The sequence below is a fragment of the Pinus tabuliformis genome, chromosome 4_1 (genome assembly GCF_031772625.1).
Source record: "Pinus tabuliformis cultivar Carrire ecotype Pingquan chromosome 4_1, CPIR1, whole genome shotgun sequence".
NCBI classification, from domain to species: Eukaryota; Viridiplantae; Streptophyta; class Pinopsida; order Pinales; family Pinaceae; genus Pinus; species Pinus tabuliformis.
Genome location: NC_142303.1, coordinates 737188966 through 737213898, shown reverse-complemented (window position 1 = coordinate 737213898; position 24933 = coordinate 737188966). Strand labels below are relative to the sequence as shown.

Here is a 24933-nt window from a genome sequence, read left to right as displayed (position 1 = left end):
CAATTATGCAAAAGTAACCCATTGACCAATAAAGTAATAAAGAAAGGTTGGTGATCTTTGTTACCTCTACACATATCACTACTTTGCAAAAGAAAAATTTGACATTTCCTTCCCTTGAGGCACATCAATGGCTTTCAACAACTTAGACTTTTTGGAGGGAATCTTTAGGATTTCAGTCACAAGTACTAAAATATTTGCATTATTTATCCATCCTCCCAAGCCAATATTTAACCCATATGTAGGTGTAGTGAAAGTCTTAGGGGTATTTTGATTTTTATCTTGTTCCTTGCCCTTTCTTTGATAAATTAAGCCTCCATCTTTGGCCATCTATAAAATCTGATTTGATGAAGGCTTTTCTGCATATAACTCCGTGATCCTATCCAACTCACCAAATTTGTTCACACTATAAGAAGATGGAGACTTCTTTTTCACCTTTTGACTATTCTCCACTACTTCCATCCAATTCTCCATGGATAAATGATGCTCTTTGCTAATCAAATATATTTGCTCACTTGGCCCAACCATTCCACTTTCCCTTATCCTTGTTACATAGGGACAAGTGGCTTCTTCATGCATATCAACACAAGCTCTACAATAAGAAATAGAATCATCAACTAAGTTGGTTGACTCAAGTGGGTTTGGTGGCCTATGTTCACGGGGAGGTCTTCTTTTTTGCCATTTTCCATTTCCTCTATTTTGAAACCTCCCAGCTTGATTCCTTTCCATGGCCACCAACTTATTTTGGATGGCATTCATTTGATTATTGTGATTTATCTCCATAGTTTTGATGAGTTGAGTCAATTCCTTAATAGGATCATGGGCACTTTCCTTTGCTTCAACCTTCCCTTTGGAGTCATAAGACATTGATGGCCCTCTACTATAACCAAGAATATCTGACTTTCCTGATTCATTTCTAGCCTTTTCCATCTTTATGGCTTCCATTTGAGCTGCTTCTAGAGTTGCAGGTTCCTTTCTCCTCAACTCATAAGATGTATCAACACCAAAAACATCTAGATAAGAGCACAAAAGAAACTTTCCAGGAGGTCTAACATCTTGAGGCATACTCTTTACCACATCATTGAATCTTTTCTTGAATTCCTCCACAGTTTCATTCTCATTCTTCTTGATATGGCTAATGGCATTAATCAAGTGCCTATCTTCTTTCTTCTCTCCATACTTGTCCAAAAAGGCAGCAATGATGGCTTGCAAAGAATCATAGGAGTTAGCAAGACACTCAGTGAACCAATCAAGAGCATTGTCTTCTAAGGAGAGGACAAAGCGCCTCATCTTTACGTCCTCATAGTTAGCACCATTACACCACTTAATGATGCAAACATTGAAATTCGTTGTATGCAATGCAACACTAATGGCATTGTTACCTTGGAAAGAAGGCAACTTCTCAATAGCCTTGTTAGGGATATTGTGTGGATAGCCATTAATATTAGTAAAGTTACAAGGACCAAAAAGATCATTCATGATGTCTTGTTCTACTTGTCCTTGAAAAAGCAAATGGATATCAAAAATAGCCTCCTGCCCAAGATTTGCAAGAAGTCTACTAGAAGAGAGTCTATTTAACCTCACTCAAAAAACCCTTTCAGGCTCAAGAGTGCGGCTAACTAGGCCACTTGGATTTCTCCTAGTAGAAACTCTTGTAGAATTTGAGTCAAGTGGAGTCGCCACTTGAGCAAGAATCTAGCTCTAAAATCCTAAATGCGAAAACTGAAAGTTCGCTATATTCCAGGTATAAGAGGACTTGTCCCCGACAATGACGCGAAAAAATGTTGCCCTTTTGCTTGCACACCTAGGTTAGTGTGGGAAAATTCCTCAAGACCACAAGGTGTAATCTTGGTGGCAAACTCAAAGAAGGGGTTGTCACCTAATCCTAACTCTCTCCGTTATAGCTCTCTCCTAGTTAAGCTAACGTGGGTGGTCCCTAGGAAGTGATTAGTAAAATTTGAGGTTCAAGGAGACTAAGGTTAATGAAAATACTTATCAAAGATAACTTGATTTCAAGATGTAAACAAACAGGTAAATGTATGAACAATACTCAACAATACATTCAAAGGATAAAGTGTGTAGACCAATGCTTAAACAAATAATTGCTCAAAGTAAATAACAAATACTTGCTCAAGTAATCTTGCAAAACCAATGTTAGATCAAGCCATGAAATAAGAGCAATAGGAAATATGACTTGCAAAAAATAAAACTTGCACTTGTGATAGATAATGATATCAAAGAGTCAACAGTTCTCAAAATGACAAGTACAAAGGGTTAGATAACCATATTGCAAGTAAAATTGAAAATGCTCATAAGACAAATTGATTACAATGATATGCAAAACTAATTATGTGAAGTGCAATTATCTTGGTTAATTTTAGATGCCTAATCTAAGGTGAGAAATTCCCCTTTCAAATTCTTACCAAAGGGTAAAGATTGGGGTGACTTGCAAGGAAGAGGGGTTGAGGAGGCACTGAGTCTGTCGTTAACGATACCCTTCCCCTAATCCTTACAAATCCATGTGTCTTCGTTCCTACAAGGGGACAACCATCCAAGAGAACTACGAGGTCATGTGTTGGAAGTTGGAACCTTACTCTGTACCAATGTTTTAAAACTCCGACTCGGACTCTGACTCGGTCGAGGGTCGACTCCGACTCGGTATCGACTCAACCGGCTCGATTTCAATGACTCGGTCGTTGTAAAAAATACATTAAATATTTATTTTTTATAAAAACACATAATAATAAAGATTTTCATTCATGTTTCCAAACACACAGCATTAGAATATAGATAGAAGACAACATATGATCAAAGTAGGCTCATAAATATATCCATTATATTAAAATGGCACCCAGTGCACTGTCCAATACATACACGATGATGATATAGAGATCAAAACAAAAACACATAACCAAGGAGGCTAGAAATAGCCTCTACAACAAAAGTCTATGACCAGTACTACTGGCTATTGCTAGAGTTGCCAACATCATCTGGCTCAGTGTTACTTGGGAGCGGGAGCGAAAACGGGAGTGGGAGCGACATTTTCGAAAGCTCCCGGTTTGGGAGCGAATCCCGGAGGAGTTCGACAACCAATGTCACTAACATCAAGGTACATAGAGGGATTGGTGCTCTTGATTAAATATGAGTTCCATACCCTAATACATGACAAAATTCAATGGAAACATTGCAATCCCCCAATCCTGAAATCTTGAAAAACCGATAAGTTTGCTGGATTTTGAATGAAATCTAAAATTCTACTTTCTCCATATGAAATCCAATGAGGCTGAAACCACTCTCAAACATCCTGAGTCATTTCATGGTAATGTTAAAAATTTAAGTAAAAGTGACATTCTCCTTAATCTAGCCTTAGTAGGGCAATATGATCAAATACTAGGGTTTGGGAGAGGGGAATGGACCCCAAAGACCAGCAAACTAATTCATAAACCCCTTTGGAGTCTCCCACACTTAGAAAAATTAAAAAAAATTAAAAAAAGGCGTGTTTTTATGGTTCACTAGCCACTGTCAGCTACCTCGTTGTGTAGTTATGGATCCGGCCGAGTCGGCCGAGTTATGACTGACTCAGCCGAGTCATAGCATGACTCGGCCGGGTCAGTCATAACTCGGCCGACCGAATTTTCTGCTGGGTTGAAATTTTTTTTCCGGCTCGGACCAACTCGGCCGAGTCGGTTTCGAGTCAGCTGGATCTTAAAACAATGTTTTGTACCAGATGGAAGAAAGATCAAGATTTTTTTTTCCTATGATGTCTATACAACCAAGCTTATGCTTGGAGGTGACTTTTGGAGATGCAAATTAATGCTAGAATGCCTAAATGAAATGATTGAGTGTTATTGCCTCCAAAGAAAAATGTTGATATCAATGCTTCCAAATAAGTGAAATGAGATAATGCCCAAGATAAATTGTACCAACAACTTCAAAAGAAGAAAGTAAAGTGAAACTAGCTCAATGTCACTTCACAAGCTCTTGATTTTTTTGGCATAAAATCATGTACTTTACAAATTGCTTGCAAGTAAATGAGCTAAGTGAAATTAGACAAGTAAGTTGCTCAAAGTAAATGATGACAATATAATGCTTCAAGAAAGATCAACAATAATCAAAATGATATGTAGGCATAAGTTGACAAAAATGATGAAGCATGTACGCAAATATCTTATGAAACAACTCACCAAGTAAAGTAAAGAAGTTGGATTAGTGAACAAAACAAAGCTTGCCAAAAATGTAAAGCACTTGCTTGTGTGTTGTAACTTGAAAGTACATAATATGAGTTGCTTAAAAGAATTGTTACAAGTGTTGTAGCTTAAGCAAACAATAGATTACACAAATACAAGAACTTGAGAAATGAAAATAGCAAACTAGACAAGCTCAAATTTCCTAATGTGAGTGTTGTGTTAAGCCTTAGAGATTAACCATGTATAGATTAGATTAGCAACAATAAAATGCAAATGAACTAAAATGAAAGTTAGAGACTAAACTATGAGAGTCAATCCACCCACAAGAGCAAGTCATCCTTCTAAATGAAGAGGTGGGATACCATGAGAGAATTTCCCAAGCTCCCTCAAGAAAACTAGCCTTTTATTAGTGATTTGTTACAAGAAAAGAGTCTCTGAAAAGGCCTCCTAAGAAGTCAAGGGGAGTCTTTAAAATATGCCACTTTTAAGAGCTAGATCTCCTCCTTGAGAAAGGGAAAACTTAACAATTAGAATTACAAGAGAGATTCCTCCCCAATTTGAAAGTGTTTAGGGATTGTTTTGCATCAACAAATAAGTTACAATGATGGCTACAATCAGCGCAAAGGGAGGAGGCTATGCCTCCACTAGCCCACAACCTTGTCAAAGAATAGTGTTGCCCTCAAGTGAAACTCGGCCCTGCAAGAAGATGGGTATCTCAAATGTTCTCGGCCTCACAAAGAAAGCGTCCGACTATATGCCAAAGACCCTGCAAACAACTTGTTAGAAGTTTAAAGTGCTTTCTCCCTCCATCCGACCACAAGAAAATGTTATAAAATACTTAAAACAAACGCTGCAAAACCAATCAAATATCATGGACAACTAGCTAAGAAATGAAAGAAATATTTACAATTATTTTACAAGGGGCTAAGATAAAGAGTATGCGTAATACTCTCTTTTTTGCTTGGCCATCGTCAAGCTCTTGATAACAAAGTTAAACCAATGAAAGCATAATGTATTTGAAGTAAACAATTTTGGATAGATTGAAACTTGTCTACAAACTAGTGCTAGGGTCTTTGCAAAAAAACTCAAATAATGAGAGTATGAGATTCAAAACAAATGAGAATTCCTCCAAGAGCCACGCTCAAGAGTGGGATGGTCTCTCCTAAGACTTTTCCTCATGCTTGTAGCTTGATCCAATAGTGATGTTCCTTCTACAAAACTTCAACAATGATTAGATCCATATGGATTTCGCAATAAACAATGATAAAGGAGTTTTAGAGATTTATTTGAAATCAACTAGAGCATTCTATATCTAAAGAAAATTCTTAAATCATATGTCAATGCAAGGTAGCTCTACATCAACATATTTCTAAAAACATATGGAAGCAAATAATATGATAGCACAAATAGAAAGAAATGAGAACATTGATCAAATACTCATACCATACTCAAGGAGGAAGAACATCCCATAAGTGAAACCCCAAAGTCAAGTGGAGAAATAGAGAAAATCTCAAGGAAATTCGAATTTGTTGATAGCATCTATAAATGCCAAGTGTATGTTAAAATTTGAAAGTTCTATGCAGAAAATTGAATGTATTTGCAAAAAATTGAATGTACTTTGCAGAAAGTTGAATGTACTTGCAGAAAGTTGTTGCAGAAAATTGAATGTACTTTGCAAAAAACTAAATGGAATTGAATGTATTTTGCAGAAAGTTGAATGTACTTTGCAGAAAACTGAATGTACTTTGCAGAAAGTTGAATGTATTTTGCATAAAATTGAATGTACTATGCTGTTACAATTACTTAGAATGCAAATTTCTTCTTCACAACTTTTCAGAATAGCAATTGTAGATAGAACATAAACTTAAGGATCATATGAAGACAACCAAGCACAAATATGAGACACTGAGATTTAGGTCCAATGACCAAGGCAAAACCCACAAGGGGAAAAACCCAAATGATTCTTTTTCTATTAGATTTTTTCAATTGTTTAGCAGAGTATAGAGAGAGAGAATGAGAGTGAATAAAGTCACCAATGTTTGATCAACTTGCAGCTGAAGTGCTCTTGCTCTTTGATGGAAAATCTCCTCCTCTTGATTAGATCTTGTCCTACACACTTCCTCCATCTCTTCCCTTGCTCTTACTCTTCACTTTCTATCACACTTCTCTTGCACACATTCAACTCTAGCTCTCTTTCTTTACAATGAACATGTTATGCTCAATTCTCACTTGCTCTTTGCTTAAATAGATAAGAAAAAAGAGTTACAAAATGAATTCATTCTTTGAGCCAATAATAAGATATTGAATTCCGTGAGGGAGGAGTTACTTGAGGAGAAGTGTAACTCATCCCAAGAATAGAGAGAGAGGTACACTTGTCTAGAGGAGTTACAATTTGAATTAGGGAGAGAGAGAGAGTATTTGGTGAGAGTTACAAATTGAATTGAATGAGGGAGTTACAAGTGCTTGTAATGAGGAGGAGTTACACTTTTGTCATACATTGAATTAGTGAGGGAGAGAGGTTCACTTTGCCAAGTAAGAGATTCTCAATCTAATTTACTTATTTCATGAGAGAATCTGTTTTTATTAATCCATTAAAGGTGAATAACTTTAGACTATTTTATAAATAATAGTATCATAATAATAATAATAATATTAGTAAGGATAAAAATATTAATCCTTGTCTTGTATAATCATGATTGATTTGATTTTAAAGTGGATTCCATATGTCAATATCATCTTTGATCATTTAGACTTGACTTTCTATTTTTGGAAAGTCACTTCTCAATTGAGAATTGACTTATTATTTTTGGAAAGTCATATTAGAATTGTTAGAAATGAAATTTTATTATAGGTGGTTCAAACGGAATTGAAAGATATGATTTCTTTTAGGAGAAATTCATCCATGAGCTGTCAAATTTTAACACCCTCTCAGCTAAGGAATAATTTCTTTTTGCATCAAAGATCTCTGCTTTCTCTGATCTCTTTCATTCATTTTAGTTCAACTCTGCTCGGTAACATCTGCAACAATGAAGTCGCAATTTAAAGAAGAATCATCCACTTGACACAAATTTGTAAAGGAAAGAACCATCAGACGTCACATAAACAAAGGCTATACTCAACCAATTTTCATCTCAAAAAAATAGGCAATAAAAACACAGACATCACATAGACAAGACTCAAACAAGTCACATAGACAAGAATCAAACACAACCAAGTGTCAAGTGGTGGAACACCTACATCCTAGACAAGTCACATAGATAAGTCTCACTACACCTATTGGCCAGATAAGTGGCTCTTCCCACGTCCCAGACTGTGGGTCAGATGCATACTAAGGCCTACTCTTGTGGCACACACTACACAAGAGGTCCATCATCCTCAGGAGCTTTCCAACATCATTCACTAATCCTGTGAGCTCTGACAGGGGGGAAAGACAACTTGGTGTTCTTGATCAACTGTGACCACCTCTCGAAAGGGTCACATCCGTAAGTCCAAGTTGCTATCTAAAAACCAAGAACCTCCATTTTGGTAAAGGCTTGGTAAGAATGTCAGATATCTGATCATCAATGGAGATGTGATGGAGCCTCACTACTCCTCTCTGTACCATATCCTGGATATGGTGATAACTGATCTCAATATGCTTGGACTTGTCATGAAACACATGATTTTCTGCAAGACGAATCCCGCTCTTATTGTTACAATATAGAACTGTTGTGTCTAGAACTTGCTCAAATAGTTCCCCAAAAAGCTTTCTCAGCTAAACTGCCTCACAACTAGCCATGCTAGCAACAATGTACTCAATTTCAGTTGTACTTAGTGCAACAGACATCTGCTTTCTACTCATCCAAGAGATCATGGCAGATCCCAACCTCAAGCAACACCCAAAAGTGCTCTTTTTATTAGCAGAGTTACCTGCCCAATCAACATCAATATATCCATGAAGTCTTACATTTTTAGCAGTATATTTCAATCCTAGATTTATAATTCCATGCAAGTATCTGAGTACATGTTTTGCAGCAATCCAGTGGGCATGAAAGGGATCAATCATATGCTGACTTAAAGTGTTTATAACAAAGCATATATCGGGCCTAGTGTTTACCAAAAACATCAAAGCACCAATGCGCTCTCTATACTCTATGGGATTTGCTAGACAAGGTCCTGCAGCTTTGCCACATAATTTCTTAAAGTTCATTTCCATAGGAGTATGCATGGACTTACATTCTACCATAGCAAATCTTTCAAGAAGCTTAACAACATATTTTCCTTGAGAAAGATAAATTTTCTCCAGGACTTTGCCAAACCTCTAGTCCCAAAAAGTAATGAATCAAACCAAGGTCTTTAATTTCAAATTCAGACGCTAACTCCCTCTTACACTGGAGGATAATAGGTTCTCCCCTTGTCAATAATAAATCATTAACATACAATATTAAAATCAAAGATATACCTTGCACTGTTTTGAAGTAGAGGTTTGGCTCTGCACTGCTTCTTGTGAAACCAAGATTTATCAGGTAGCTATTAATGCGAGCATACCAAGCTCTTGGAGCTTGCTTCAACCCATATAAGGCTTTCTTTAGTCTGCACACATGAGTTTCCGTGTCATGCTCTTCAAAGCCTTGTGGTTGTTCCACAAATACCTCTTTTTTGAGGAAGCCAGTCAAGAAATCAATTTTCACGTCCATTTGGTGAAGAGTCCATCCCTAGCTAGCAGCTAAGGCAACAACAAATCGAATAGTAGTATATTGAGCTACAGGTGCAAAAATCTTATTATAGTCTATTCCCTCTTTCTGAGAGAATCCTCTAGGTACAAATATAGCCTTATATTTTTCAATACTACCATCTGCACCATGTTTAGTCTTAAACAACCATTTGGAAGTGACAACAAATTCATTTGGAAGTGACAACAGATTTACCTTGAGGTCTAGGAACCACTTCCCAGACATCATTTTGGATGATGGACTCGTATTCTTCAGTCATGGCATCTTTCCAGACTTGTTCTTTTGCAGCTTCTTCAAAGGTGCACGGTTCTGCTTGAATGATGTTGCTCATGTTAGCAATGTACTTGAAACCGACTTGGTTTCTTACTTTCTCTGAACGTTTCTCTTGGGGTAGCATGTTGTTCAACATCTTGCAAGGTATCTCGCAGCCATAGTGGTCTCTTTCTGGTAGGAGGATCATGTGGTGGAGGATCTAGAGGATCCATGGAACCCATTGGATTATCAACAAGTTCATTCTCAGGTTCCGGTTCAGACTCAGATGCAGGCTCTTTTTCATTAACAACTTGTCTTTCAGCAATGGCAGGAGGAGGAGAGTCTCTTGCTTTTCTAAGAGTTGCATCTTCATCAAATGTTATGTCTCTTTGCTAAACTCAATAATTCTTTGACCAGGTACATAAATTCTATAAGATTTTGAATTATCACAATAACCAACAAACATACATTTCTTACCTGAAGCTTCTAGTTTGTTCCTTTTCTCTTTCGGCACATGGAAGTACACAGGACAACCAAAGATTCTCAAGTGACTCACTTCAGGCCTTTTACTAGTGAAGACTTCTTCAGGAGTCTTATTGTCTAAGGCCTGATGAGGAGTTCTGTTTTGCACATAAACAACAGTATTTGTAGCTTCTTGCCACAGAAACTTTGGTATCTTTTGATCACGCAACATGGCTTTCACTGCTTCCATAATGGTTCTATTTTTTCTTTCAGCCACACCATTTTGTTGTGGATTATACGACACCGTGTTTTCTTTCTTTATTCCAGTGTCTTTGCAAAGATCATTAAACTCATTGGAGGTGAACTCTCCCCCATTATTAGATCAGAAAGCATTGATCAACTTTCTCGTTTGATTTTCAATCAAAGCCTTAAAATCTCTGAACATGTCAAATGCTTCCCCTTTCTTTTTCAAAAAGAATATCCATATCTTGTGAGAAAAATCATTAACAAAAATCATGAAATACAAGTAGCCACCAAGAGAAGTAACAGGGATAGGTCCACATCATTTGAGGAACTTCGTCCACCTTGGAAGCCTATATATAGAAGGGAACTCAATCTCCTAAAGACACAATACATTTTCTCATCAAGTTAGCAAAGAAGAAGAAGAAAAAGGCTAGCGAAGGAAGGAGGACAAAGATCAAGTGTTTGGGCTATTTTCTCTCTCCTCACACATGCGAATGACGAAGGCTAGGGTTTCTACTGCTGGATTAGGGTTTTGCTGCTATAGGATCGAACTTGGAAGAAGTGCAGAAAGAAGGTCGAAGGAAGGGTCATTAGCTCATCGTCAAGCCCTAGAAGAGAAAGAAAGACAAGCGAAGGTCTGAAAAAGTCTTGGAAGGCCGAAATAAGCTCACATGTGGAAGCAACTGCTGCTGGGAGGGCCGAAAATTTCAAACCTATAGTAGAGGCCGAAATTTTGTTGCTGGGGATTGAAGTTGTGTTGTTGGAAGAGATTTGACTGGGTTTGACTTGGACAAGGGAAGCACATCATCAAGAAGACTGGACTTGGTCTTGGAAGGGTGTTGGTCTTGGTCTAGAGGTCTTGGAATTCGTCAATTGAAGAACCTATAGGAAGAGAAGATATTTATGGGTTTTTCTCTCAAGTGGAGAGGTTTTGGCCTTGGCTTGCAACCTATATCTTGTGTTTTTGTGTACTATTGTTCTTCTTGTTTTGGTATTTGTTTGATGATAAGAACGAATATAATAATAGGAGAAGAAGCTAATAAGTAAGAAAAAGTAAAAAGATATCACAAACATTTATGATAGAAAGAGAAATCATCTTAATTACTACCCTATAGATTTCTCAACAAAATGTTATATATTGAATTTTGAAAGCTTGAAAATTTAAGATTGATGAATCATGAGACTCGATATGTTGTATGTTACTAACTTGTGGACGTGGTTGTTGTAGATTATAACTTCTAGATGATTGATGTTATATGGTTCAATCCATGTTTTTATGCTTTTTATATCTAATTCATCATTCTGCATGCTTTTGTTGACATATATGGATCAAAATATATATTATATAAAAAATCGCTCCCGATTCGCTCCGGACCCGGGAGCTTTTGAAAATCACTCCCTGCTCCTGCTCCCAAGCAGCCTTGATAATAATAATAGTAAATGAAGTGACATATCTTCACAAAAGGACATCACCTAACCAATGGACATGACCCATCAACCATAGTGACTAGTAAATTTGTATAATTACATTATTACATGGCATTGTAGCACATAATTCTGTCTGTCTTATTCATTATTCAATTATATATTATTTGTTCTATATGGATTTCAACTATCTTTCATTTGTGTTGAATATTCCTTAGTAAATGAACTAGTGTTCATTTCAGCAAGCACTGTATATTTTGTGAAATTAAAACTCGAAAGGTGTGCTAAATGTAGTAAATTAGACTTTGATATAGTTGGCAATAAAACATTTTCTGTCTTTTACTGTTTTCACTCTCAACAGTTGCTTCTATATCTGAGGCTGCAAAGTATTTTTTTTTTGGATTAGATTACTAATCCATTGGTGGCGATGAACTATATACAATAATAGAGAGGGTTATAATGTTTGTGATCAACAATGTACATTCATAGAGAAGGCTATTTATTGACTTTAGAACTTTGGTTCAATTGTTGTTGTCTTCTGGTATAATTATTATCTCATTTTTTTCTGAAATTAGGTATCTGAGGGTTATTATCTTGAGTTGAAAAATTAACCAACTCTAGGGATGATATGATATTTAACTTTTACAGTATGATTTTATGGGTCCCTTTTTCTGTCATTTCAGGTATAGTAGCCTATGTGGAATGGTTACCAAGCTGGTGAATATTTTGAAACAGGTTGATCCGAAAGACCCTTTTCGAGTAGAGATGACTGATCGTCTACTGGAAAAGTTGTAAGTAATAAGTATTTTTTTTAATTTCCCGAAAGAAAAAATTTCCATTTCTATTCACAGCAGAATGGAAATTACGTTTCTTAGTTGCATATGCACTTACATATTCCAAGGGCATCAAAACTGTCTCATAAAAAAGTACCTCATCTTCAAAAAAGGACCTTTAACTTCTCTTCAAAATTTATAAAAGGCATAAATTTTAAACCAGTGTTGCAAACATCCGATTTTATTGTGATAAAATCCCGAAATTGCAATTTTTTGGCCTAGCTGATGTTTGACCATTTTTACGACATTTTGGTTTCCTAAACCCTTGCCGATTTTATCCCGATGCTGATTTTGGCAATATTGGTTTAAACTCCTATGTAAGATCTTGAATCACTCAAAGGTCTTGAAACAGAAATGCAATCAACTTAATACATCCGAGATAAAGAGAAGATTCTGGAATCTATCAAGCACAAAGATATAATTTATAATCTGGAAGAAAATATGGTAGAGTTTCCTTCTCTGATTCTTCTAGCACTATGGTCCCTTCAGCTACCTGCTGTGCTTCCTTTGACAGATGATCTGCTTATTCATTCAACTAGCTCTCTATATTTGGTCTGTGAAGGAGATAGTCTCAATGAAATTTGCCACCTCTTTTAGCTCGTCACCTGTAGGCCTGCGAAGGATATTAGATAGCTGAGCTGTCCCTATCATTCAGTTTATAGTCAAACTGGTGTCTCCAAAGATCTGTAGCTGTTTAACATTTTGGTCCATTGCATGCTTCAGAAGAAACCTTAAGTAATAGAATTAGGGAAAATTTATATAATCTTAGGGAAAATTTATATAATGTAATAGAATCAAGTCAGATAATGACATGCTGTAAGACATATAATTGCAAACCCAATGAGACTTGGTGCTTGTTTCCTGGTGGACTTTAGTCTAAGTATGTTAATATGTATGTATTTGTATTTTATCCTTTTATCTCAATCCACTTGTCATGCATCAAAATTCCAGGTATTTAGGGATTGATCAATATACTGGTACAAGGATATGTAATATTTAGTCCATTCTCACCCTATCAATGACATTCATTCATTAGTGGGCATAGAATATGGTAAATAGTGTGCATTGCATGCTTCAGAAGAAAGCTTAAGTAATAAATATCCATGTTGTAATGTTTCCAGATTGACTCATACCTATGATTTAATAATGATTTTTTATATGGGGAAAATTTATATAATGTAATAGAATCAAGTCAGATAATGACATGCTGTAAGACATATAATTGCATCCCAATGAGACTTGGTGCTTGTTTCCTGGTGGACTTTAGTTTAAATATGTATTATATTTGTATTTTATCCTTTTATCTCAATCCACTTGTCATCCATCAAAATTGCAGGTAATTAGGGATTGATCAATATAATGGTACAAGGATATGTAATATTAAGTTCATTCTCACCCTCTCAATGATATTCATTCATTAAAGGGCATAGACTATGGTAAATGTTGTGCAAATATGAATATATTGGACAAGGATAGTTACATTTTATTTATATGCCCCTCGAACTTTTAATATATATGTAATTAAATTTATTTGAAGGGATGTGGCTCTTGATATATAGTATTCTCTTTCGTAGGCTGTGTAAACCCTTCCCTTTCCACAAAAGACATATGTACAGAGAAACACCGAGAGATAAGGAGGATAAAGGGGACACATTTACAAGTCACGAAGTATGGATGTACTATTTGTGGGAAATTAAGCACTTTACACTTTAAGCAATTGTTTCCACATCAGAAATTGGGGTTAATTTCCCCCTATGTGGAGAGATATTGATGAACACTGCTAAGATTGTATCTTATTTTAGTTGTGCTAATTACGTGTGTATTATATGTCAGTCTTATAGTTTATGTTTAGTCAAATATTTCGTAAATGCACAATTAGTGCTATCATTGATGATGTAGTACTACCGTTAGTTATGTAACTATCTTCTAGGTGTCATTTGTCTTGAAAAGTGTTACTCGCCATCACCGTGAATAAGGGGATCCCTGAAAAGACAGAAGTAGCCTTGTGCATGTCCTTAATGTAGCAAATAACAACCTGAAAGGAAGACAAATCACACACAAAATTAAGCTGACTTTGATATAGAAGTATGATGTGGACCCACCTGCAACATGCCCTAAAGGTGTAGACCCAAATTAAATTTAGTGTATCCTGTCCTATAGTAGATTACTTAACCAACCTCAACATGCACATATGGACTAGTATTTTTAGGAGATATAGAAGGCCATTTCCCCATTTCTCCTTCATATATATGTCATCTTTGTTTCCCATCATCATAAATGTAGTTTTTATGTTAATTTGGGCTCAAGACATGGTACTTTTACAGAATTTTTTTCCCTTATTTCATAGTGCTTCTATGTTGCACATCTTCTTCTGCAAAATTGGTTTTTAGTTTTAAATTGCATTACAATGCTCTAATATATAGCCACTGCCATTATTGAAGAGCATTGTGTCTATAATACTAAAGGGGCAACTGCCTTGCATTGAGTGTCTAAAATTCAAAGTATTATGTGTTATGAATATAATAAACAATAATAAACATAAATAATGATTAATTAACTAGTAGTTAATTATGAAAAGGTAAAATCTAGGGCATAGAGATTAAGTGATTTCTCTTCTATTAGTAACTGCTTGTGAGTACTTTTTACAGGTTATTAATGTTCTTCTTCATCAAACAACTACCATTGTATAAACCCTAAAGAGATAAGGGACACAAAATATAGGCTATCAGCCAGGGCCAAAACCTCTCACTCTTTGAGAGGAAAACCCGAACAAATTCGTCTTCTTATAGAGATTTCAATTGACGAATACCAAGACCAAGACCCTTGATGAAGTCCTTCCTTGAGTCAACGGTAGTCAACCTTCTTCTTTCTCCTTCTTCTCGGCTTCTCTTTAACTTCGACTGCTTCAGACCTTTACTAGTTTCGGTCTCCTTGAAATAGGCCCTCTTTGCAAGGTGATTCCTTCTAGCTTCCCTCGACTTCCTCTTGTCTTGACTTTCTTCCAACTCGGCTGCCTTATTAGGACTAGTTCTTTCTGCAACAAGTATCTTTTACTTCCTTCGTATGTGTGTCTTCAAAACAGACCGAAAACAGATCCAAGAGATGCCCAAAAATAACTTCTCTCTTCTTTCTTTCCTTTTTGACCTTTGCACTTCTAGTTAACTTCATATCTGTACCTTGTTGAAGAATCTAGGGCAAATGTAGTTAATGAGATTCTTCTTAGCATGATAACTATTTGTGAGGTGTTTTTCAATTTTCTTCTTATTTTGATTTTCACTTATTATTATTAGAGTGTGTCTTCTTTAGTTCATCAAATAGCTACCAAAACAAAGAGACAAGAACACAAGAAGTTGGCATTCTGCCATGGCCAAAACCTCTCCCTCTTGGAGAGGAAAACCTACATAAAAATTCTTCTTATAGAGATTCCAATTGACGAATACCAAGACCATGACCCTTGACTTTCTAGACCACTACAAGAAGAAGACACCAATCCTCTTCTTACTGTTGAGATCGTCATTACTGCTGCAACATTGAAGTCATCTTTACTGCATCGTTGAGATCATCATTACTGCTGCAACATCAAGGCCAATACTACTTCACTGTCGAGATCTTTATTAAGATTATGATCTTGAGGATCATAACTGAGATCATGATCACCATCATCCAGAACGCTTGTTGATATAGAGTGTCACTGTTGAACAACTTCATTATATGCATGCTAGGTATATGACTGTGTTTTTCTTCATGTAATGAGATCTTTATTATTATACGTATGTTGGGACTGTTTAGTATGTCGAGATAGAGTATTAAGGTTGAGTAACTTCATCATAACACATACACTGAGGCATCGTGATCCTTATTTGCCGACATTGTAATTATGCCGGGATTGAGATTATATTGAGACAGTGATTGTGCGTTTGCTCAGAAAGAATGCGGAGGTTGTATGCCGTGTGAGAACGTGTGACTGTGAGATATATGCTTCACAATTATACCAAGACTGAGTTGAGATCCTCTTTATGTTATCTATCCTAAGAACTGATACCTTCTTGAGATTGCGAGGTCTTACTCACTGTGATTATCATTGAATAGCCCGAGATCCTGTAAGTGTACCCACGAAGAATCACAAAGAAAATCTGAGTTCTCTTCTCTCACTTTTGCGTAGATCCTATTGGGTATATATAGTGGTGTGTCCTGTATGTAAGCCGACTTGTATTCATGAATAGATATGTCACCTTGAGTTCTCTTCTCTCACTTTTGCGTAGATCCTATGGGTATATATAGTGGTGTGTCCTGTATGTAAGCCGACTTGTATTCATGAATAGATATGTCACCTTAATTGAGCTGATCTGACTGTTCTTTCATATCGTTTTACTGACCAACTTGACTTCATTTGACATCGTTTTGTTTGCTGCTCTTTTCAAGAGGATTGTGCTTGTTCTTGGAGGGCTAATGTAGTTACTAGGTAGACTTATATTCTTTACATATATGACATTGACTCCTAAGGTTCTCAATGGAATCCATCTATAAAATAAACTTCTTGCTCATGAAACCCATGTAGCAAGGAATAATAAATTCATTTTACAAAAATCATAATTACAATGTCATGAAGACCGAACCTAGTTACACTTTCTTCAACATACATCCCACTTCAAATTGTGATGACCGAAAATCTGCCTCTTAAATGAAGCTGAGCATTCCTATTTATAGTTTTTTGCCTCTGTAATTAGCCAACATGAGTGTATGTGAGCCGACATGTGCTTTGGAGGAGTTAATTAATTCAATGTTTAAGCTGACTTGCGAGAGTGGTCTTGTGCTTGTCTTGCAGGGATTTTATACTAATTTAATGTCTCATACAAATGTGTAACATGCCCAAGAGGTCCTTCATACATGACATTGACTCAATATGACTTTATGACCAATCCTAAAGACTCAATGGGAGTCATACTAAAAATAAAATTCCTTGCTCATGGGACCCATGAGATGAGCATTACAATAATAAATTTTATTTTTCTTCTTTTCATCAATTACATAAAATCACAATTACACGTCATTATGAAGACTGAACCTAGTTATTTTTCAACACTCCCTCTTAACTAGGGAGGTATTCATAATGGTACTTGGTCATTCTCAATTTGAAGAATTTCTCATAAGAAGAGTCGGATTGGTAACCCATCTGTATAGCATCATATCAACCATCATTGTCACATAGCAAGGCCTCGACTAGCAACTCTATCTCTCCACAAGATCTGAGCACAATGCTGGCGAGACCAATGATGTATCGACACCCTCATCATTGTCTCTCTCAGAGCATACCCCACTCGGGTTTGTTGACCACTTTGCGTCAACTACCCTATAACAATTTACATTTTTGCAAGAAGATTCCATCATGCTCGGGTAGTGGAGATTATCTAGATTTCATCATTATCTTCAGTCAGTATTTTGTTAAAGTTATAAACCCATTTTGCATGTTTATAATGTAAATGATCCTAGTAAGCGCACCTATGTATGTAAAAACTTAGGTAATCCTACTTTTTTGATGACAATTTCTATCTTAGGAGGTTTTCCGTCCCACCAATTCATCCGTGTTTCTAAACACAAATGATCGGCAAATTTTTTCCCTCTAGCCTCACCCCAAAGTTAAGGTGGATTTTATCGTCAAGATCTTAGGTAAGTCCTAGTGTTCTAGTCGAGTCTTTTGTAAAGTGATTTGAGAATAATTTTAGCTAGTTGGCTAAATTATTTTATTACAAATCACTTGGTCTAGTAAATCATATTGACTCGTAGAATTGGGTAAAATAATTGAGGGCTGATAACGAATGGATTTTCCCCCTTTGAGGGTTGAAATGTAATTATTTTATGTAAATATTATTTTAGCCATCATGCTAAAATATTAGAGGGTTGGAAAAATTTATTAATCCCTTCATGTGTCGATTAATTAATTTTTCTGGCAAAAATAAATTAAAAAATCCTAAGCCAAAAATTTAATTAATTAAAGTCAAAATTAAGTCTTGGGAAAAATAAATTCTCCAAAATAAAAAATTCGTGGGTTCTAGAGAAATTAATTTTTGGAGGTCCTCCACCAAGAGAATATTGAAAATTTCAAGAAATTTTGGATCTTTGGGTCTTGGTGGTTAAGTCAAAGTCAATTTTTTAAAGAAATTAACTCAAAATAATTAATTTTGAGTTAATTAAAAATGAATTAAAAGAGAAATTCGAAAATTCCTCAAAAAATAAATATTTCGATGGTGGAGATTAAAAGATAATCAAATTTTTATCAACGGTCGAGATTACTTTGACAAGGATCAAGCCAACTAGCTGTTTGGAGAATTTATCTATAAATTAGAGGTCATTTGTCTCACAAAAGATCTGATTTGTGAATCGTGTACTAGCGCTTGAAACTTTCTTGTAATTTTTCTGGAATAATAATAACCAATGTGAAAAAAGTCAAAGTTGGGATTAAATCGGCAAGGGTCCAGAAATTGAAAAACTCGTTAAAGTTGGGAGTTTTTTTGAAAAAGTCGGGAAAATAAAAAAAATACAAAAATATTCATTTGTTTTTTTTTATTTTTTTTAGCATCTAAAGTATCCACAGCATCAAATAAATGCATTTCCATATAAACATGTAAAGAAAACTAATATATAATATGTATATGAAGTCTAGTGTTACATACATATCAAAATAGTGAATCAACTCCTGAATCTTGAGTCCTGTCTCAGTCTCAACTCTCAAAAGTCAAAATATCAACAAAAAATATAATAAATGTATATCATGAGTCATCTACATGTCATAAAGTAATTAGTCACTAAGATCCTCTGCCCCTTTTATGGGAATAGGGAATGGCTTTGCCTTTTCCTCTAGAGGAAGAAGGCCCAGCCCCTAGGGATACAAATGGACTTAGTCGTCTTGTAGAAGCCAATAAAAGAGGTGGCCTTTGTCCTATGCTACTGCTGCCCATCCTAGATGGTGTCACCTCCTCCTCCTCCTCCTCCTCCTCCTGCTCTGCCTCATGACCCTAAGGCTGCTCCTCCTCCTCTACCTTTGGCTCTCCCTCCTCTGCAATTGCTACCTCCTCTACTGCTAGTGCCTCTGGATCCACATCTAATCAATCAGGGATCGAGCCATGGTCGGCCTCTCAGCCTCCACCCACCATGCAGTAGTGGTATCAATATTGTCCAATGAGATGGCTTCCACATCAGGATTTTTCTGAAGTTGTCTCACCCACAATCGAAGGTTGTAGTAGACGTAGACCATGTCATTGAGGCGTTGAGACGCCAATCTGTATTAGGTCATAGATTGTAAATTAGTACTTAGAAAATTCAAATATTAAAAATAATCAAATGAATTCAAAAATTTAATTTGAATTTTTTTACCTATTGCGCTTTTTGTTGTGTTGCCTATTGCGCTTTTTCTTGTGTATTTTGTCAAATACACTCTAGTTGCGCTCACACCCAGAGGAACTGCATGTTTGGTTGAGCACTCAAATGACAAGCTTTTGGAGATGGGGTACTCTGCCACCATAACTTGTCCACTAGGCATCTACAAGTTAAAATAAAAATGAGAAATATAAAAAAAAAAGTTAAAACATTGAAATTCTAAACTTGAAAGCTTGAAACAAACTGAAGCTTATTGGACATTTTGGTAGTCTTTTCTTAATAGCCACGGTAAAACCAAATGTGCCACCTCCCATCCTATATACCTCCATTTCTTTAGAAATATCTTCACGTTCTTGCTCAGATGCCACCATCCTCTCAACACAAGTGAAAAATCCATCCACCACCTCGACATCAAATTTGAAATCACAGGAGTAAGCAAATGTGGGGTTGAGGTAGATACCTATAGCATGAATGGGGCAATGGAGGGTATTGTTCCATCGCTCATCAATCACTCTCCATATGACCTGTTGTTTTTTTAACCCATCGTCTCCCTTATCTTCATAATAAGCACGAATGGCTTCTTTGGCTTTATCCATGGCCTCATACAAGTAGCTCATTGCGGGCTTGTCTCTATCAACCAACCAAAGAACCCTTACCAAAGGTTTTGAAATGGCACACACCTCCTCTACCCCTGCCCAAAAACTCTGATCAAATGAAACTAGTCTGCATATGCCCTCTCCCTCTGGTTTGTAGCTAATAGATAAAGCATGCCAATCCTGTGAAAGAAACATGCTCTTCACATCCCACATAGAATTCAACAAAGACTAAAGAGATATGAAAGTAGTGGAAAATCGTGTAATGGCAGGACACACCAACTCTTTGTTATTGGTGAATCTTCTCATCAAGCTAAGCACAGATGCATGATTATATATAAATTTTGTTATGCTCTTGGATGATTCAACAATATCCCTCACAAAAGGAATCTTACCTATATCCTCCAACATCAAGTCAATACAATGAGCAGTACAAGGTGTCCAAGACAAGTTACGATACCTTTGCATAAGCAACTTGCTAGCTGCAACATAATTTGCAGCGTTGTCCGTTATGACTTGGACAACATTTCGTGGGCCTACTTCCTGAATGAAGATGTCCAACAACTCACATAATAAACATGCATCTTTAATGTGTGCAGATGCATCAACATATTTCATAAACATTGTCCCCTTGGGACAACTAACCAAGAAGTTAAGAAGGGTCCTACCCTTCTGGTCAGTCCAACCATCTGACATGACTGTGCATCCAGTGTGTTCCCATGATGCCCTAAACTCCTCTAATCTAGAAGTGCAATCAATTTTTTCATCTTGAAGAAGAAGCTCTCTCAATTCTGCAAAGGTAAGGGCTTTGTACCCCGGGCCAACGACAACAACAACATCAAACATAGGTTGGTAGAATGGGTTTGTCTTGGCAATGTTGAAAGGAACATCACTCCATAGAAGACACTTACTGACCAACCTGTCAACTTTTGCCTTTTCCTTTTTTTTAAGTGTTGATTTGATGCCAGGTTGTGCACCAGGTGGTTCTAGGAACAAAAGCAGTTGAGAAAGATGAGGGGTTGGGACATGTGGGTGTGGAAGGTGACATTGAAGAACCACTCTCACTTCCCCCCACTCTTGAGGCCCCTAGAAGTTCGATTTTGTAGTGTTGCCCTGGTGTCTTTGCCCTCCTCTTTATCCATCAATGATTTAATGGCTGCCGGATGGTTTCTGGAGATGGATCTGGGCAAAGGTCTACATTTTGTCCCGAAAGGAATTTTAATCTGTGGATATCCCTTGACATATGCTTGCCACACAACTTGCAAGTCAAATACATTCTATTGACCCCCTAGATTCGGGTATAATATCAAGTTCACCATATTCTCACCTAAGGTCCAAAAGCCTTGGCATTTTGTTTGAAACTTTGAACTTGAATTTGAACTTGGGCACAATTTTTTTTTTTTGAAAAAAATTAGAAATTTTCCATCACATAAGAAGCAAACACAAATGTAATTGTTGATTTTAAATTTTAAATGTCTTTTCTCACTCACTTGAACACACTCAGATTCACTAAACAAGGATTTGAATTTTTGTCGTTTGATTCTTGAAAGTTGAAGTTTTGCTTCAATTTAGATTCTAAACAATGTTTTGATTCAAAATTCTAAGCAAAAATAAAATAAAAACACACTAATATAATTATAGAAAGATTTAAGAAGCCATTTGTGTAACAAAGACTAAGAGAGAAATTAAAATACATACCTGACAGCAACAAATCAACACTTTGAATCTCTCACGTTGAGCAGTGGACAAATCTCCAAATCCCCACCATAAAACTAGCAATCTCCTCCTCTTGGGCAATGGAAAACAACTCCTCTCTCCACAAGGACGAATGGGAGCAAAAACAACAAAAAATGATGGGTTTTTTCCAGTGTGGAAAAAGTCCCGATAAAATCGGGATTTATTCCCCAAAACGCGATTTTTTCAAGAAAAGGATTAAATCGGCCGATTTTTTGCCGACTTTTTAAGAAACGAAAAAAATCGGGATTAAATCGAAAAAGTCGGGATTAAATCGGGACTTTTTCCAAAAAATCGTGGTAGTTTCTTTAATGATTTTTTTTTCTTTGAAAAAATCGGGATTTTATTGAAAAAATCGGGATTTTATTGAAAAAGTCGGGATTTTATTGAAAAAGTCCGGATTTTTTTAAAAATGAATATTTTTGTATTTTTTTAATTTTGCCGACTTTTTGCCGACTTTTTCGAAAAACTCCCGACTTTGCCGAGTTTTTCAACTTTTGGACCCTTGCCGAATTAATCCCGACTTCGACTTTTTCCACATTGGTTTTTTCCACTTTTTTGCCTCTTATGCGCGGCCTGGGAAGTCTTGGTAACTTTTTGGGTCGACACCTGATTAAATCAGGACTTTTAGGATTTAATCCCGATCTTATCAAGAATGAAAAAATCTGCAAAAAGTTGGCTGATTTAATCGGCCAGCCAAAAAAATCGCATTTTTTGGGAGTTAATCTTGATTTGTTCCCGACTTTTTCCACACTAATAATAACACAAAGTCTCTAGGGTTTTCATTGATTGTGGTGTTTCTCTCCTATTTCTTATTGTAATGCTGTTCTTAATACTCTTCTAAAGTATATTTTAGAAATTATTGATTTTTAGCTTTTGGGAATAATCTTTTGCACGATATCTTGCTTAACTTATTGGATATCAGATAGCATTTTAATTTAATTGAATTAGCAGGGATCTCTAATTCTTGAAGATTACATTGTTATTTTATATTTGTATCAATCTGATAATTTGATCTCGAGTGTGCAAAGATATTTTATATTAAAAAATTTTAGCATGAGGGAAAGTCCTCGGTTGGGCCAGCCAACTCCCAAGGCATAAGAACTGAAGAGCCTTTCTGATTGAATCCCAAGATTTATCTAACGTAGATTTTCTTGCATGGTTTCTTGGCTAGTGCTTCATTTAAACTCATTTATCTTTTATATACTGTGCTAATCAGATAGATCTCACTAGGAAGAGCTTATTTCTATTGATATTGGAGCGAAGTTGGATTCATACTCCTCAGATGCAGTAGATTTGTATATTATTTGTATATATCTGATTATATTTGTAAAATAAATATTGTAAGTTATTTTATTTCTCTAATCTTGGTTTTGCAGCAGGGGTTTTTGGGGTTTGAATTATTTTTTTAAATTTTTCTATATATTGGGGATTTGGGTACTCTTATTTTCATTTGTGCAGGTGAGATCAAGTGGAAAGAGTTGGATCAGAGTTAGATCTAGGCCCTTGAGGGTAAGGATCTAGTCTACAAAATTTTTGCAGGGCCAACCATTTAAGATTTTGCAACAAATTTGAAGATTTGAAGAAATATATATATATACATATATTTTAGAACAAATGTTTCAAGTTTTGGGGCTCCTAAGCCCAGATCTACCTTATTCCAGCCCATCACTAGCCCTTTTGGGCATTGTTGATAATATTGGCGATATTCGAAAATATCGCGATATTTTCGGCAAAACGATATATTGCCGAGAAAATATCGCAATATTTTCTGTTTAAATATCGGCAAATATCGGCAAAATATCGTGATATTTTGAAAATATCGGCTATGTTTAAAAATTTGAAAAAATATTTTTTATGCTTGCCAATATTTGCCGATATTTTTCTGATGTTTTCACCGATATTGCCAATAAGATGTTTTCTGGACCCGGGCCGATATTTTGCCGATATCGATATTTTCAACACTGCTATTAGGCCTAGTGCTAGCCCTTATTGGCCCTAGATTCTCTTTGCTTCATTTCTGATCTGAATATTTAATTTTCTAAAACTGATCATTGGTGGGTTTTGCAGAAAAATTGGTAAACAATTGTGTTTCAGGGATCGAAATTTTTTGGGCAACTTGGGCAAGTGATCTTCAAGGCCTAGGTCCTAAGGATTTGATCTCTAAACCCTCTTTTTCCTCACTGTTTGCTACAACAATCATATACCTTTCTAATAGTGGTGAAAAACACATCTAAGTGGTTTGAAATTAACTGAAAAAATCGCTAAATACATTAATAAGTCACTTATGTTTGATGGGTATAAAAAAATTGGCCTAGATCTATAGTTGACTCATTGCCATGTTTGTTGGGGTGCTTCTTTCCACCATTGCTTGAATTATTATGTCGAGTCACCGATATGACTGAATTTTGTATTTTCCTTTTTTTAGGATCATTGTGCTCATCAACAGATCATAAGCCTCTGCCTTGTTGTTTGTATTTACCCCAAGACCCCATTCATAGGTAATTGAGTTATTTCCACCTGGTTCTATGAGGATGCCTCCAGCTCCTGCTTTGCTTGGATTTGCTTTTGAAGTTGTTGACCTAGATTGTCATTGATGTCAATATGGCAATATTCTAGGAGAAGCGGAGCAAGAAGCCATGAGGAGAAACAAGAGAAGAACTTATCAAAATCCATCATAAAGCATGAAGCCAAAGCGTAAGAGGAAGAGGTCATTGGAAGCCACGAGAAACAAAGAGAAACACATATCGGAGGTGCATAAGCGGAAGAGCAGTTAACTAAGGAGCCATATTGTTCATTAGCAGGAACAAAGAGGAACATGCATCAGGAGGAGAAGCCAACAAAAGAGCAATTAACAGAGGAGCCATATCATGAGATAGAGGAGGAATATTAGAGAAGAGCTATTGGAGCAGTGTATCAGAAGCCATCATGGAGCCATATCAGACTAGAGAAGAGCGGAAAGAGTTATTGGAGCGGAGAGTCGTTACTCTGTGTATCCGTGTTCAATAGCTATAAGCGGGTTTATAATAGTAGCAGTGGTTTTCGGGTGGACGCTAGGCGGTTGTCAGGCCAGGCAGTAACTCTCCAAAGGCAGTAAAACTGATTCGTCTATTATTTCATA

The 24933-nt window shown here is 36.2% G+C and overlaps 1 protein-coding gene across 1 annotated transcript in view; it reads left to right on the top strand.

The window, feature by feature from the left end:
- Positions 1 to 24933, top strand: part of LOC149178258 (Alpha-L RNA-binding motif/Ribosomal protein S4 family protein) — a 90274-nt gene that overhangs the window by 33891 nt on the left and 31450 nt on the right. The window contains exon 3 of the mRNA XM_089420296.1: positions 11962 to 12069. Coding sequence (XP_089276422.1) covers positions 11962 to 12069 — 108 coding nt within the window. The remainder of the gene's footprint in view (positions 1 to 11961; positions 12070 to 24933) is intronic.